At 37.0% G+C, this 16928-nt stretch overlaps 1 protein-coding gene across 3 annotated transcripts in view; it reads right to left on the reverse strand.

The window, feature by feature from the left end:
* The window catches only part of CSMD3 (CUB and Sushi multiple domains 3), a 1042296-nt gene that overhangs the window by 284217 nt on the left and 741151 nt on the right, over nucleotides 1–16928 (reverse strand). For all 3 annotated transcript variants that reach the window (XM_067537409.1, XM_067537408.1, XM_067537407.1), the window contains one exon: nucleotides 7280–7471. In XM_067537409.1, coding sequence (XP_067393510.1) covers nucleotides 7280–7471 — 192 coding nt within the window. The remainder of the gene's footprint in view (nucleotides 1–7279; nucleotides 7472–16928) is intronic.

The raw sequence follows: 16928 nt of genomic DNA on the forward strand, positions 1-16928 counted from the left end.
CTTGTAACAGAAATATCCATAAAGCTCCAACATGTTAAGCTAACAAGAATCTGTGCAAAAATCTTGAATTATATGAATACATACAATATGAAAGTTGCTTACTGTAGTTGGAGTTCTTTCAGATGGCCTCTGCACGTTCACACTGTTGTGATGCACTAATGGTCCAACTTGCACCATCCACACATTCCAAGAGTGGGAATGTGAAGAAGTTAATCGAAGAAAAACTGAAGTTTACTCACATATAACCAGACTTTTTTGAGATGACTTCTACACATTAACATTCTTGAGAGTCTCTGATGGGGAGGCTTGAACCATCAGCACATCCCAAGAATGGGAATGCAAAGAAGACACTACAAGAAGAAGTCTTGTTTTTCTCCACTGTAAGTGAAGATGAACCAGCAGCTCTGAATCCGTGCATGTTCCAGGCTGTATTCTCCTTCACTGCTCTGTAGTTCTGTGGTTTCTTGATGTGGTCTCAATTTATTGTAAGTTATTTGTTAGCTTCTACATGTGGAAATTCTGCTTTAATGGCTAAACTCAAGGTGTCTGTAATTAGGTTCTGCGTAAATATATCTGCCTCTGGAAACTATGTCAGGTGGAATTCCCAGAATTTAGCCATTATTAGCATATATTTTAAATCTATGGTTTCAAACTGACATCCAGTCATAAGTGACTTTCTCATAGCCATGTATACTACTGAATTATTTTTATTTAGCTGGTCCCTTGCTTTATTATTTTCTTGTCTCTAGTCTCTTTCTCAGTCAACACTCATATCTGTCTCATTTATATTCTTTAGCAATGAATGTATCAGTTTGGTGGGTGAGCACTCCATAGACACGATCCTTTTTGCCAAGACAATCCTGTAGCGCATCTGGTGAAGACACTGAATGCCAACAGGAGAGCGCTCTCCCATTGGCATAATTACTCCACCTCCATGAGAGGCGGAAGCTCTGTTGGTGGGAGAGTGTTTGCCACTGACATAGCGCCGGTATGGAGAGCACTTAGGTCACCGTAACTTGCGTCATTTAGGGGAGTGTCTTTTTCACGCCCCTGAGTGACATAAATTAGGTCCACTTAAATGGTAGTGCACACCTGTCCTCAGTGCAGCTGACTCTCTAGAACCCAAGATTAAGACATGTATACTTAGTGTAATAATAACCTTTAATAGTTGCTTTAGAAATCATCTCCCAAGTAAAATGCTCAGTAATTTCCTTGACTTGGAATAGGGTCTAACATCATTTGAAGACTTTCTCTATTTTTGTTCCCTTCCTTATTCATGCAGGCAGTTAAATCTCAGGTGTTTCAGAATCAAGCATCTACCCGACTCATTGTGGAAACTGTTGCTCACAATTATGTCACCTCTTTGTTTAGAACCATCTTTAACTCATAATTGAGGAAGGATATGAAGGGACGCACCCTGCACCCAGAACTAAGCCTTATCTTCCCACTGAGGTCATATCTCAATATTCAGTATAATATCACTCAAGAACACCACCTCTATACTTGTATGAATTAATACCAATAATCTAGGAAGAATGATATTTACATTCACTTTTCCACAATGCCTTAATAATACCACTTATAGATCTGGTGATGGAGGAAAAATGTGAACAGTGCAATAACCTACTAAGTAATCCACAGCTCTGTCTATGGTGTTATTAATTTCCAGCAGCTCCAGAAGATCAGTCTAGAACCCATGTAATCTGTGTTGGTACAGGATGTGCTATCTTAGCACCTTCAGGCTTTCCTTTTATTTGATTTTTTTTTTGCATTACATACCGATAAGAGCAATCGTAATTGACTGTTTCAATAGGGTTTTTTTGTTTGATTTTTTTTTTTTTTTTTTTAATCTGGGATAATCATTGCTGACAGATCTTCACAAAGAACAGAACTGTTTGAAGTTTGGCCATCCTATAACAATTTGAATTAATTAATCAAATATTTATAAAGAACATTTCAAAAACATTTTCTTTTCTTATTAATGAAAATTCTTACTATATATAATGCAAAACTATCTAGCTTTATGAAGATCTGATTTTTAATGTCAGTTTGGTTTTCCCTTTGTTAATTTTCTTTGTTTTAAAAATAGATTGTACAATTTCAGCAGCACAAACCATTTTATAATTATAACTCTAAAAAGACTGAAGAAGTTACTTGCTTTTTAAATATATTTAAATAAAACTAGTTAACACCTCCCTGGAAACTGTTCTCAAGGCCCAGATCACTAACATGATTTTCATTGGTGTTTTACTTTTCTGTAGATATTGTATTCATAGTGTTATTATATAGCCAGGGTTTCATCTATTCCACAATTCAGGGAATGTTTGCCATGGAATCCACCCATTGCATGGCCCATGCTGGAGAACTGTAATTCCTAATCAAAGCTTTCACTTAAAAAAGAACTCGAGCTTCATTTTTTTTAAATAAACCTTTGAAAATGTGAATTACATATACAATTATACAATGCTGCCTTCTTGAATCTGCAGAAGGCCTGAAATATTTGAGAAGTGAGTTGTGCCTCATTCATTTGAATAGGTTGTGAAGTCTGAAATGTAAGGGTGACATTTTACTTCAGCATATTTATATATTTTATAGCTCCAGAAACAGTGATCTATTAAATGTGTTTATTTCACAATTCCAAACTTTTTCCACTCTCCCAACCCCCTCCCCCACCAAAAGCCTTAACTATCTCTGTCCAATATAGTCATCTGTTGTTAATACAAAAATCTCTCCACTGAACTACAAGGCCTACTATACTGATTGCATTATTCTAATTCATATTTAATTCAATAAAAACCCTATTTTAAAAAAAACTGTCACAGAATTTACTGTTTGTCACACAACATTCCCACAAAATCCAAGAAACTTCCCACATAATTTCAGTCCAGTTTATCCAAGAACAGCACAAAGCCATAGCTAGAGCATACCTGGAAGGCAGTGTTAACTTATAAATAATATGATTTTCTATCCATGTACTAAAACATTCCTGTATTAATGCTCCCATTAATTAGGAAATCTAAATCATTATGGAAAAGCAGTTGTCACATATACACTCTGTAGTTTTTATTGTTATTTTTGTTTGGGGGAGAAGGGAGACAAGGGAAAGAAAAAAAACAGCGTAGTACACTAATGCTTGTTTTTGCCAGAGTTTATTTTGCACTAATAACTTCAGCAATTACATGCTCAAGTCTGAGACATGTTGGAATTACTGGAGCCCACAAAATATCCAATCCAATATCTGAATTTCTAATGTTCAGATCTTTATAGATTCCAAATGACTGAGTCAAAAATTTAGTTTGTGATAATTTTATGTTGCTGTTGATATGCTGGTATCTCTTCCTATTCTTCCAGAATAAAAGGATGGACACCAAAGACAGTGTCACTGAACAGTCTTTATGAGAGCAACACACTGTAGGAACATTACCAGAATTTTCCGCATTAATATTAGGAGGAGAAAGGAGAGAAAACTTCTGGGGCATAAAAAACCAAATCTCCACCTACCAAAAAACCTCCAAAAAACTGGTACAGGCACCTCCAGAATTAGCCCTGCCACTCATTTCCCCATCAACGAGGTCATATGTATGGCAAATTGTAAGCCCTCACCAAACAATAAATCATGATGAAGATAAGCCAGGAAAAAGATTACAGCATGAGACAATTCTGATGTCTGAGCATGAGCACAACATAGCCCACATAATACCCTTCCTATACGGAAAGGACTACAAGAAAAGTAATAATGCAATTCAAAGTGATTTGAAGAGCTTCTGACTAAAAAGAGAACATTAAGAATACTTATGGGCACCAAGGTAAGATCCAGATACCACACTTTAACCGTTCACTAATAAATGCTCATAATAATGTATAAATCAACAGAAGTCAACGTTAAAATATTTAAAGTCAGATTTTCAAAACTGTAACTCATCCTAATATGCATAAATGGTTACTGTGCTTGTGTGTCCAGATTAGGTGTTTGTGCACACAAGTGTGGAAACTGCACACAAATATTAGGCTAGCAATTGCACTTACACAGGTTAGAAAACCAGGGCAAATATATTTACATCTATACCAAGAGGAGAAGAAAAAAAAGAAAGAATACATAGGGGTGTGTAGAAGTATAAAAGATTTTTATTAATAATATTATGATTAATATCATTGGTTTAGAATTGGCTGATTATTCGTGACTTGTAAAACTATGAAAACTTTATGCAAGTAATCTCAAATAAATGCCAATAAATAACTTTATACCAGATACGCACTCTGCCTATGCTACTATAAGGCATGTTTTCCAGACATCAAATAATTTTTGTAGCAATTTTCATAGAGTCATAGAATTGTAGGACTGGCAGGGACCTTGAAAGGTCTTCTACTCCAGTCCTCTGCACTCAAGGCAGGACTAGGTATTATCTACACTATCCTTGACAGGTGTTTGTCTAACCTGCTCTTAAAAACCTTCAATAATGAAGATTCTACAACCTCCTTAGGCAATTTATTCCAATGCTTATCTACTCAGTTAGGAAGTTTTCCTAATGTCCAACCTAAACTACCCTTGCTGCAGTTCAAGCCCGTTGCTTCTTGTCCTATCCTGAAAGGCTAAGGCCTCCTCCTTGTAACAACCTTTTATGTGCTTCAAAAAACTGTTATCATATTCTATATTCTCTCTTCTCCACACTAAACGAACCAATTTTTTTTTCAGAGGTCATTTTTTATTCATTTTTAATCATTTTTGTTGCTCTTTTCTGGACTTTCTCCAATTTGTCCCCATCTTTTCTGAAATGTGGTGCCCAGAACTGGACACAATGCTTCAGTTGAGTCAGTGCAGAGTAGAGAGAAAGAATTACTTCTCATGTCTTGCTTACGACACTCCTGCTAATACCTCCAAGAATGATGTTTGCTTTTTTTTGCAACAGTGTTACACTGTTGACTCATATTTAGCTTCTGATCCGCTCTGACCCCCAGATCCCTTTCTGCAATCCTCTTGCCTCGGCAGTCATTTCCTATTTTGTATGCGTGCAATTTATTGTTCCTTCCTAAGTGGAGTATTTTGCATTTGTCCTTACTGAATTTCATCCTATTTACTTCCAAACACATCTCCAGTTTGTCCAGATCATTTTGAGTTTTAATCCTATCCTCCAAAGTACTTGCAACCCTTCACAGCTTGGGGTATCGTCCACAAACTTTATAAGTGTTCTCTCTATGCCATTATCTAAATCATTGATGAATATATTGAACAGAACTGGACCCAGGACCGATCACTGCAGGACCCCATTCAATATGCCCTGACTGTGAACCACCATTACTACTCTCTGGGAATAGATTTCCAACCAGTTATAGTAGCTCCATCTAGGTTGTATTTTCCTAGTTCATTTATGAGAAGGTCATGCGAGACAGTATCAAAAGCCTTACTAAAGTCAAGATATATCACATCTGCCACTTCCTCCCATCCACAAGCTTGTTTCCCTGTCAAAGAAAGATATTAGGTGGTTTGACATAATTTGTTCTTCACAAATCAATGCTGACCATTACTTATTACCTTATTATCTTCAAGGAGTTTGCAACTTGATTGCTTAATTATTTGCTCCATTATCGTTCCAGATACTGAAGTTAAATTGACTAGTCTGTAATTCCCTGTGTTGTCTTTTTTCCCCTTTTTATAGATTGACATTATATTTGCCCTTTTAATCCAGTCCTCTGGAATCTCTCCCATCTTCTATGACCTTTCGAAGACAATCGCTAATGGCTCAGATATCTCCTCAGTCAGCTCCTTGATATTTTAGGATGTATTTCATCAGGCCCTGGTGACTTGAAGACATCTAATTTATCTAAGTAATTTTAACTTGTTCTTTCTCTATTTTTAGCCTCTTAAACCTACCTCATTTTCACCGGTATTCGTTAAGTTAGATGTCCAATTGCTACTAAACTTTTTGGTGAAAACTGAAACTAAAAAGTCATTTAGCATGTCTGCCATTTCCACATTTTCTGTTATTGTATTATTTTATGAACCTCTTCCAATTTTTCAACTTTTTGAAATGTGGATACCAGAATTGGATACATAATTTTAGTAATGGTCTCACTAGTAATTTCATATACAAAGACAGTACCACCTCCGTATTTTACATCCCTATGCTTATACATCCAAGGATCCCATTTACCCTCTTGACTACAGTATCACACTGGGAGTTCTTGGTTATCTACCATGAGCCATAAGTCCTTTTTAGTGCCACTCTATTCTAGGATACAGTTCCCCATCATTTAAGTGTGACCTACATTCTTTGCTCCTAGGTTTATGACCTTCCATTTGGCTGTACTGAAGTGCATACTGTTCACATGAGTCCATTTTAACAAGAGATCCAAGTTGGTTGGGGTAAATGACATGTGCTCATCATTATTTACCACTCCATCACTTTTTGTGTCTTCTCCAAATTTTAGTAGTAATAATTTTCTATTTGCTTCCAGACCATTGATACAGATATTGAATAGCATTCGGCCACGAACAGATCTCTGCAGGACCCCACTAGAAACACCCTATTGGATGATGATTCTCCTTGTGTAATTACTTTTTTCTGGTATATCAGTTAATCAGTTTTTAATCCTTTTAATATTGGCTACGCTAATTTCGTGTAGGGTGTTTAAAAAAAATCAGAATGGTGAGTGTGGTTGAATCAAATGCCTTACAGAAATATAAACATATTATGTCCTTAATCAAACTTGTGTTCTCATCAAGGAACCATATCAAGTTTGTTTGGCATATTAATTGTGCTTAACATCTTTTACTTCTTTACTGATTTTGTCTCATTTCAGTCTTTCCATGGTTTTGCCCCGTATCAACATCAGGCTAACCAACCTATAGTTCCAAGTCATTCCATTTATCCTTTCTAAAGATTGGCACATTAGCTTTAGCCCAGTCCCCTGGAACTTCCCAAATACTTTACGTTTTGTTCCAAGTAAAAACTATTAGTGTCCTTGCCATTTTCCCTCATGCTCCCTTTGTCACAGGCCATCTAACTGTAGATTATGTGACCTGTGAGGAAGAGTATGAGAAAAGGGTGTTTGAGAGCCACCATGCTGATAACTGAAGAAAGAACGTGATAATTTTCCACCAGGCCTTTTACAAAGTTATTTCTCAAATGCACAGTACTCCTTAAAGCTAGTTTCAGATGTTTCTGAAGGCAGACCAATAAAATAACTTTTCATAAAAGTAGAATTATACTACTGTTTGAATAACTTTGGTATGGGTCAACAATTAGAAAAGTATTTCCATTTTCTCTTGTATTCTGCATACCTATACAGACTGGTGGGTTGGGCTGCCAGAAGTACCGATTTTCTACCTGAATGCAGGTTATTCTCTCATCTCCTTGCAGCTCATATCCAGGGTCACACTGAAAAACAACAGTGTCTCCAGGTTCTCTTCCATCCCCATTTCGAGTTCCATTCATAGGAACACCAGGATCACGGCAGGCGGTGGCTACAGAGCCTAACAAAGACAAAAGAAATGTCAACTTTTAATCCATATTAATTATACTGTATTTTTTCATATCTTTTAAGTAGTTCTGCCAGTGCAAAAGCTTCCTTGCCCTTTTGGGAAATTAACCAAAATTCTATGGGCCATTTAAAATGCTTCTTTGATACATTAGGATTTTTATTTTCCATTTGTTTTAATTACTGAATGTCACACATTTTTTTAAATATATTCTGTGTAGCCTCTCAAAACATACAATGCAGTCTTATATTTGCTAGCAGACTTGACAATCTGAGCTACTAAACACAGGACCATTTTGGAGAATGGAGAATGAGAAAGCTGGGTCAAGAAGAGCAAGTTGCATAATTCACTTGTGTTTGAGTACATCTCCAGATTTTCTGAATGCAACTTTTCTTAAACATATTCATTGTTTAATATTTTGTAACAAACTTGGAAGTCACTTTTAATACACACATCATGCAACCATAATCTGCCAGGCTTTAGTAACTGTTGATGCACTGGTCTATTAAAAATATGCTTGCCCTTAGTCAGATTGAACATGCAATCAAAGTAAATGCAAGCAGAAGTGAGCTCAAATAACATGTCTAACTCACCATTTCCACATACTATTACTATGATTGCACATATAATCATTGTATTTGCTAGTGCAAATAGATTGATGAATATCTTCCCCTAAACTGTGTATATTATATACCAAGGCCAAAATATTCAATCGTACTTCTAAAATTGGCACCCAAATCCATATTTAAGAACTTAATTTTTATATTACAGAAGAGATCAGAGGCTCCCAGTCAGGAATGAGGTTCCTTTGTGTTATACTTTGTTGGAATATGGAGATAAACAATGTGACTTTACCCGTAGGAGTAGTCCCATTGACCTCAGTGCATCTACTTACCTTAATAAATCTAAGCATCTGCAAATATGCTTGCAGGATCAGAATTTAAATTAGTGACCTGCTTTTCAGAGATGATGAGCACCCCAAAATATATCTAAGGTCGACAGAAGGTGTAGATGTTCACCGCCTCTGAAAATCAGGCTACTTTTATTTAGGTTGATTAAGGAACATTTTGGCCTATATATCTTTAAAAAAGGGTTCTAGGGTAAACACCTTATCCCAACATTTCAACTGGCTAAAGCAGGATGTAGCACCCACTCAGGTTTGGTCCATCCACCCAACCATAGATGAAGATGGACAGTGGATGGGTCAAATTTGATTTGCATTGCAACCTAGCAAATGGGGTCACTGCACCACTCAGGTTTGGTCTTCCACCCCTCCATCTACATTTATGGAAAGGCAGATGGGACAAATCTGATTGGGACTGTGGTGGTGCTGAGCAGTGCTGCAACCCCCTAGGCTGGGTCACAGCACCACTCAGTTCTGTGGGGGGAAGAGCTCTCAAAAGAGGGGCCTTGGACAGACTACCTATTCCTCCTCTTCTCCTTCCTCCCCCCAGGTGGCCCTGAATGCAGAAAATGTTCTTCTTCAACTAGGACAGGGGATGTTGAAGATCAAAGTGGGACCTACACGTGAAATACCAGGGTACAATCAAGACTAATGAACAGCGGCCACACCTGCCTTACAACCTGGGTGCCTTAAAATGCTTTGTGGAAGTAGCTTCCACCTGGACTGCTCACAAACACCATTCCAGCTGTGCTTGTGCATAACTGTAACCTGCCACCCACACTTGGCTTACACTCAGGTTCTCACCAGTCTTGCTTATTCTGCAGGGTGACCCCAACATTTCCCTGTCTTAGATTTTTCCCCAGAAATGTATGTCCTATGCTGTCCAGCCCTATACCAGACAATACAAATTACAGTAAGTCTATTATTTCTTTAACAGAAATAATATGCACACAACTTGCCTCCTCAAATGGAGTTTCCCAGACACTTCAATTTTAAACACACTGGATTAGCTAAAACAATATAACAAGTTTATTAACTACAAAGAGATAGATTTTAAGTGAGTACAAATAATGAGGCATAAAAGTCAGAAATGGTTACAAGAAAAGTAAAGATAAAACACCACTGATGCCTGACTTAACAAACTACGTGAAATTCAAAGCAAAGTTTTCTCACTACATGTTTTCAGCAGTCTTACTGACCAAACATCTTAAGTCAGGACCCCTTCCACAGTCCAATGGCTGCTAACTTTGTCCCATCAAGTATTGTGCTCAATATTAGCACAATACTGAGTAGCATATGAATACAAGGGTACATTCTGTCACAGCACGAAATCTGGGATTACTGGGAGATATGAGTTAACATTATAAAAATATGTCTTTCCTTTTGCACTATATGTCACCCATTACAAAAAAGGATTAGTTCTACAAACTTCTAGATTGGTTGGGTTTCTGATCTATGTCTGAAGGGAGGCGCTCTAAATAAAAACAATCAAATTAATTATATTTTGGACACATTAATCTCATTTCCCCAAAAGATCAAAAGCATTACTGAAATATTAAGAGAATGTGCAAGTGACCCTAGAAAGTGATATTTTTTTTAACTGTGGATGTGGGCTTTAAAATCCACATCTCAGAACTGATAATTCAGTTCTTCTGTTTATATTTTGAAATACATTTTTCTCTTTTATTCCCCTCAGAAAATTTCATTATCACATAGGGTAACTATTATTACTGTTGAATATTACGTTGCATGCGATTGGATATTACAAACATATTACCAAATCACAGTAATATGCTGTATCCGTATCATTTCATGGTGCAATTTCACCATATCTCAGAAGCTTTAAAAGTTTAGTGAAGGGCAAAACTTGAAAGGAAACCTTTTGGAAAAAAACTAGGTTAAACCAAGTGGTGTTGGTCACTTAACAGGTTGCACTCTTTCCTTGGTGAAGATGCTCTCTTTCAAATGAAATAAAAACTTAGGTCATACGTTCTCAGATATCCCTTTAATTAACATTAAACACCTAGTGTACTCTGATCTACATTAAAGGGTAAGTACATTCTGCCTACTTAAATGCCACCTATTATGTATCTGTATATATAACACTAATGTTTTCATATCCTGCCCTTAACAGTTGAATTTCGTGACTGTGCACAGTTTCTTAATTCCATCCTAACGGTACCTGAAGTGATTCTTACAGACAGTTTGGGACTCTGGTGGGAGAAAGCTGCTAATATAAAATTTTAGGTGAGAGTACTGGCATGTCTTATTGTTCTTCCTCCAGATGGGTATGTACTTGATGAGATTTAAGATTTAAATGATGAGATTTAAGATGAGAAACAAAGTATAAACCCCTTCAAAATTGCAAACCTCACTTCTTTATGTGACCTGCAGAAACATGTTGATAAAATATGCACGCATGACCATCCCCCTAAGACATTCCTTCACGATTTATATCATGGTCACCTTCCTTAGAAGTGTCTGGAGAGGATGGATGATCAGGGATTTTTTCCCCTTTCTGATATTAATTCCTTTTTACCGCCCAACTCTGACTTTTCAACTATGAAGGATCTCTGGAGATCAAGACAGAGACTGCTTCAATATTGCTGAATGGTGCACACCTGATTCTCTTCCTAGCCACTCGGTCCCATCACTGGATCGTGGCAAAAGGCTAACACAAACACTCCTAGAGGTCCTACAGGGATGGTGCAGCTCTATACCACCCCAACACAGGCCACTGTATGTCAGGCACAAGTTAATGCTAAATCATTTAGACTTATTCGATAGCTCATCTTGTAGCTTCAGGGAGTTAGCTGCAAATTGTCATGTCCATTATCCTTACCCTATATTGGATTCTTTAACTTACTTTTGGCTCCTCCTTCCTCGACTTTGTGAATTCACAGCTATTAAATTCCCAACTGGTAAAGAAATAAGAATTTGCTGGACAAGGAACCCTTTTTCTTTTAATTCAAAGAGTTTGGATACTAAAGACAGCAGCTTCTCTGCCTATAAGTAATGTAAGTCACTGCTATTGAATCTGGACTTCTGGATTTGAGAATTTCCACTTTTAAAATCAGATCTCATATATGATCTTATATAGGAAGTCTGACAATTTGCAGAGATCTATGGAAGTTTATCTGGCAGCCTGAAGTTAGCTACTAATTTAGAATCAACAGTGTCACATTAAACATTTTTGTTTTATTTATTTTGTTTTTGTTTTATTTTTCTTTTGTGTGTCTGACACTTTTTTTATTAATAATGGTGTTTGTATTTTTTTCTGACATGTTTATTATCTTGAGAGGTGTCTTTTTCTTAGATTTTTGTCTCTCTTTCTGCCTCCTTATTTTCTTTTTTGTCTCATTTTTATACTTTATTTCCTTTCTTCCTTCCACCATTCTCTCTTTTGAAGTGTCTTATTTGCCTTCTAGCTGTATTATAGACTCTGTTTCTTTTAGTTATTCAGTTCTCTCAATCACCACTTTCATCATTCCCCATGAAAATTTGTGGAGTAAGCACAAATTCCAGTAAAGATAAAGTTCCTTATAACCTTGCCATCACACCTGCAATGCAGTCTTAAAAGAAATCTTTCTGCAAAGTGAATGGAGCTACCACAGCCTATCATAAGCTTGTTGATAGACTGTAAAGCTCCTTGTGACATGATCAATTAAGAATTGTATATAAGGACAATTTGTATTGTATTCTAATCATGGCAGCAACTAATTTGTGGCTCAGCAAAAGGACCCTTGCTGATCACAACTATTCAACCTGTGGTGTAACTCATAAGGTTATGAAACATACGTACTTTGTGCAAGCTAGATTTCATGTGGGAAAAGGACCTTTCTCCATTGTTCAGCTGAATAGCTATCACAGAACTACACAGCTCAATAGGAATATTAATAGAGTGTATATGTGTGTGTGTGCATACATGCACAGTGTGTGTGTACACGTGGGTGGGTTGTGCTCATGTCTATGTTTGGCATGTGTGTGTGTGTCTGCAGTGGGGATTCAGAGGCAAGTTTTACACCATTGTCAAACCAGACAGGAGACTCCAATGTAAATCAAGAATAACGCCACTGAAGTCGATCAGTGATGTGACACAAGTTTAAATATGTAAAGAGATCAGTTTTAGGCCAATGATGCCACCCCACGGGTGGACTTGAGTGAGATTTAGACCAGGGGAACTGTGGGGGATAAGTAATAGCCCTAGACCATGGTAACAATTAAGGAAATTCAGAGTCTGAGACTAGCTAGACTAGGTTTGAACACAGAGCTTTCTGGTAAAGTTCTATCCTCCATCCACAGAAATGAATATAATTCAGATGTCAGGACTTGTAGAAAACTAATTAGGGAAGCAAAGGGACACAAGGAAAAAATCTATGACCAGAAGAGTTAAGGAAAATAAGGGCGAGGTGTTGTTACATATATTAAGAACAAAAAGAATCCTAAGAAAAGTACTGGTCATATACTAGATAGAAGTGGTAATATTATTCATAATAATGAAGAAAAGGTAAAAGTATTCAATAACTATTTCTGTTCTGTATTTAGGGAAAAAGCCAGGTGATGTACTCCTCTCATGATGATGATGATGATGATGATGATAATTTTTATATTTCAGTAGTAACTCATGAGGATATTAAACAGGAGCTACTAAAGTTAGACATTTTAAAATAAGCAGATCAGCAGATAACTAGCATCCAAGAGTTATAAAGGACCTGGCTGAGGAGAGTGCTAAACTATTAATGTTGATTTTAAGTAAGTTTTGCAACTCTAGGGAAATACCAGAAGAGTGTAAGAAAGCTACAAAGGGTGAACAGGATTGTGACAGATATTACAATGGTATGCAATATCTTTGGGGACCATATTATGTTAAGCATATGAATGATTTATATAACACTGTGGGCCAGGGACTGTGTGTAACTCCAGGAAAGGGTTGCCACAGCTCCATCAGGAACTAAAACCAAGGGGGAGCAGCTAAGATGAATCTCACAGGTTACTTACAAAGAGATACCAACTCATGGGGATGGTTGCATATATTGCTTCAAACTATTTTTTTTTTCCAGAAACCAACAGACAAAGAAAGGGTGCTTGATATAAAAAAGACTGAGTTTAAACTGACTCGGGATCTTCCCTCTGATCCAGCAAACAGACAATCCAATCCTTCTGTCAAAAGGCCCCATCCATTGCAGAAGAAGTGGAAAGACTGGCCTACCAGAGCCCCATGACACTGATGGGTGATATCTGCTAAGCTTTTAGTATGAGTATAGAAACTTTTATTGTTTCTACATGTTTTCTCTGTAACGCTTTTGAGAATAAAGGTGCTTGCTTAGAAAGATCAGTCTGATAACTTGTAATGGCTGGAAATACACTGTTCATAGCCCTCAGAGAGAGCAAAATTGGCATTTAGGCAGACTGGCTTGATGGGGAGATCACAGTGTAAAGCAGGAAGCTGTGCATCCTTAAAATCCTGGCCAGAAGGAAGAAAGAAGCAGGTCTTTGCCCAAGAGAGGTGACAGCTGGGATCCATAAATCTTAAGTGGGTGCCTTCCAGGAACCATGGAGGGAGAATACAGGTGCAATTACCCTGAAATTGTGACAGGGATTACTTAGGTAACGATAGGCCTGGCAGTCTGACCTTGATCCCAGGCAAGACAATGGGGCAGCTGATAGGGGACTGCATTAACAAAGGACAAATGCCAGTCAGCATAGATTTATGGAAGATAGGTCCTGTCACACTAACTTGATGTACATTTTATGAGACTAGAGGTGATAGTGTTGATAAAATAGACTTCTGCAGGTGTTTGATTTGGTACCGCATGATATTTTCATTAAAAACCAAGAATGATATAAAATTAACATGACACACATTAAATTGATCAAAAACTGACTGACTGAGAGATCTCAAAATGTAATTGTCAAGGAGGAATCATTATCAAGTGGGAGTGTTTCTAGTGGGATCCCTCAGAGATTGGTTCTTGGTCATACAATAGTTAATGTGTTTAATCAATGACTTGGAAGAGAACATAAAATAATCACTGCTAAAGTTGGTCAATTACACAAAAATTGGGAGAGTTTTAAACACTGAAGAGGCCAGATCATTGAAACGGAGCAATCTGGATTGCTTGGTAAATTGGGCACAAATGAACAATATGTGTTTTAATAATATGTAAATACACACATCTAGGAATAAAGAATGTAGGACATACTTACAAGATGGGGGGCTCTATATTGCAAAACAGTGATTCTGAAAAAAGATTTGGGGGTCATGGTGGATAATCAGCTGAACATGAGCTCCCAGTGAAATACTGTGGCCAAAAGGGCTAATGAGATCTTTGGATACCTAAACAGGGGAATCTTGAGTAGGAATAGAGGGATTATTCTACCTCTGAATTTGGCACTGTGAATTTGAATACTGTGTCCAGTTCTGGTGTCCACAATACAAGAAAGGTGTTGAAAAATTGGAGAGGGTTCAAAGAAGATCCACAAGAAAGATTAGATAACATGCTAGGATGTAGCACGTAATCTAATCGCTCAAAGGATTAGAAAACATGCTTTATACTGATAGACTAATGAAGCTCAATCCATTTAATTTAACAAAGGATCACTTGATCACAGTCTATACGTACCTGAGGAACATATATTTGATAATGAGTCCTTCAATCTAGCAGACAAAGGTATAACAAGATGCAAAGGCTAGAAGTTGAAGCTAGACAAATTCAGCCTGGATATAAGGCATAAATGTTTAACAGTGAGGATAATTAACCACTGGAACAAGTTACCAAGGATCCTGTTGGATTTGCATCCCTGGAAATTTTAAAATGAAGAATGAACTTTATTTTTCTAATGATATGCCCTAGTTCAAAAGGGAAGTTCTCTGGCCTGTGTTGCAAGAACATAATACGGCCATACTGGATATGAACAATGGTCCATCTAGCACAGTATCCTATCTTCTGACGGTGCCAGATGCTTCAAATGGAGTGAACAGAACAGCACAATTTATTGAGCAATCCATCCTCTATTATCCAGTACTACTTTCTGGCAGTCAGAGGTTTAGGGACACTTAGAGAATGAGGTTGTGTCCCTGATCATCTTGGCTAATAGCCATTGATGGACCTATCTTCCATGAATTTATCTAATTCTTGGGTTTTTTTAATCCAGTTATACTTTTGGCTTTCACAACATCCCCTGACAAGTTCCGCAAGCTGACTGTGCATTGTGTGAAGAAGTACTTTCTTATTTAAACTTGTTGTATACAGGAGGTCAGACTAGATGATCACAATGCTCCCTTCTGGCCTTGAAATCTATGAATCTATTAATCCATGAGGCACAACATAAAATACATTTCCATGTAGTCATCTAATAATCATATACTGGTGTTACATTCTTGTAAATAAAGTTGATGAGTGATATCTTATTCTGTGTCTATGTCAATCATTTCTGTCTCAGAAAGGAAATAACTTACTCCTGGGGTCCAAAGGTTTCTAACAGTTCAGAAGCCATGACAATATGTTATTTGACTGTTGCTTCCAGCAGATGACAGCTCCATTCATATACAATAAAGCTATTTTTTTCAGCATCGCATTGTTGATGTAATAATGGGCTCTACCACTGATGGAGTCAATTTGTAAAATGTCTCAAGATTATTTGCAGTGAACAGTGATTTATAAATTGAGTTTTTTGAATGCATGGCAACTGTAATATAACTAAAGGGCTTGATTCTCTTCTTTTACACAGATATAAATCAGAAGTAGCACCACTGAATAAGTTCCAAAGTGTTTTGGTTTTTTTGTTTTGTCTGTTTGACTTTATGGAATGCATTATCAGGACACAACCTAATACATTCAAATGCCAAGCTTCTCAAACTCCAAGCAATCCAGAATACAGCACATGTCAGAAAAAGACATTCTCAAAACTTAACCTGTTTAAACCCAATGTGTGTTTCCAAACACAGTGCACCTTATTTAAGTCTTTCCATAATTTGGGATATTTCACACTCACGTTGTCCTGAACCAAGACCATTCAGGATCCAGACAGAATGCAAGTTGTTTAAAAAATTTGAGCTGCTTCAAACTTGAGCAAGCACCTTTACTTACGTGTATGTAGTCAAATCTCAATTGTCTGTCTCAAATTCAACTGATGTTTATTATTCCAAATCCAACTTTAATAAGCAGTTCTTCTCTGAAGAGTAATGGTGCAAAATGACCACTCTATTCTCAGACTGCATCTGACATATCTGCTGAATTACTGATTAAAATAAGTTTATTGCCTGTAGCTTCTGTTGATCCAAAACAGATTTGGGAGCATTATCAACAAAATCATTCACTAAATTCTGATTGTATGTGTGCTGTGTTTCCCAAGTTTTAGAGCCCGTGTAAGTTTGCAGAACTGGCAATTACATAAATTTCTGTTTATTTGCTGATTAGAGCTGGAAATTTATGATGAGACAAACACTGAATCTCACAATACCATTTTTAAAGATTCCTTTTTCAGGGAAGCAACACATTTTATATGATTCCTTCTCAAATCCAGTCTTTTCGTAACTGTGGAGCC

The sequence above is a fragment of the Emydura macquarii genome, unplaced genomic scaffold (genome assembly GCF_026122565.2).
Source record: "Emydura macquarii macquarii isolate MOO-44397 ecotype Brisbane River unplaced genomic scaffold, CSIRO-AGI_Emac_v2 contig_383, whole genome shotgun sequence".
Classification (NCBI taxonomy): Eukaryota; Metazoa; Chordata; order Testudines; family Chelidae; genus Emydura; species Emydura macquarii.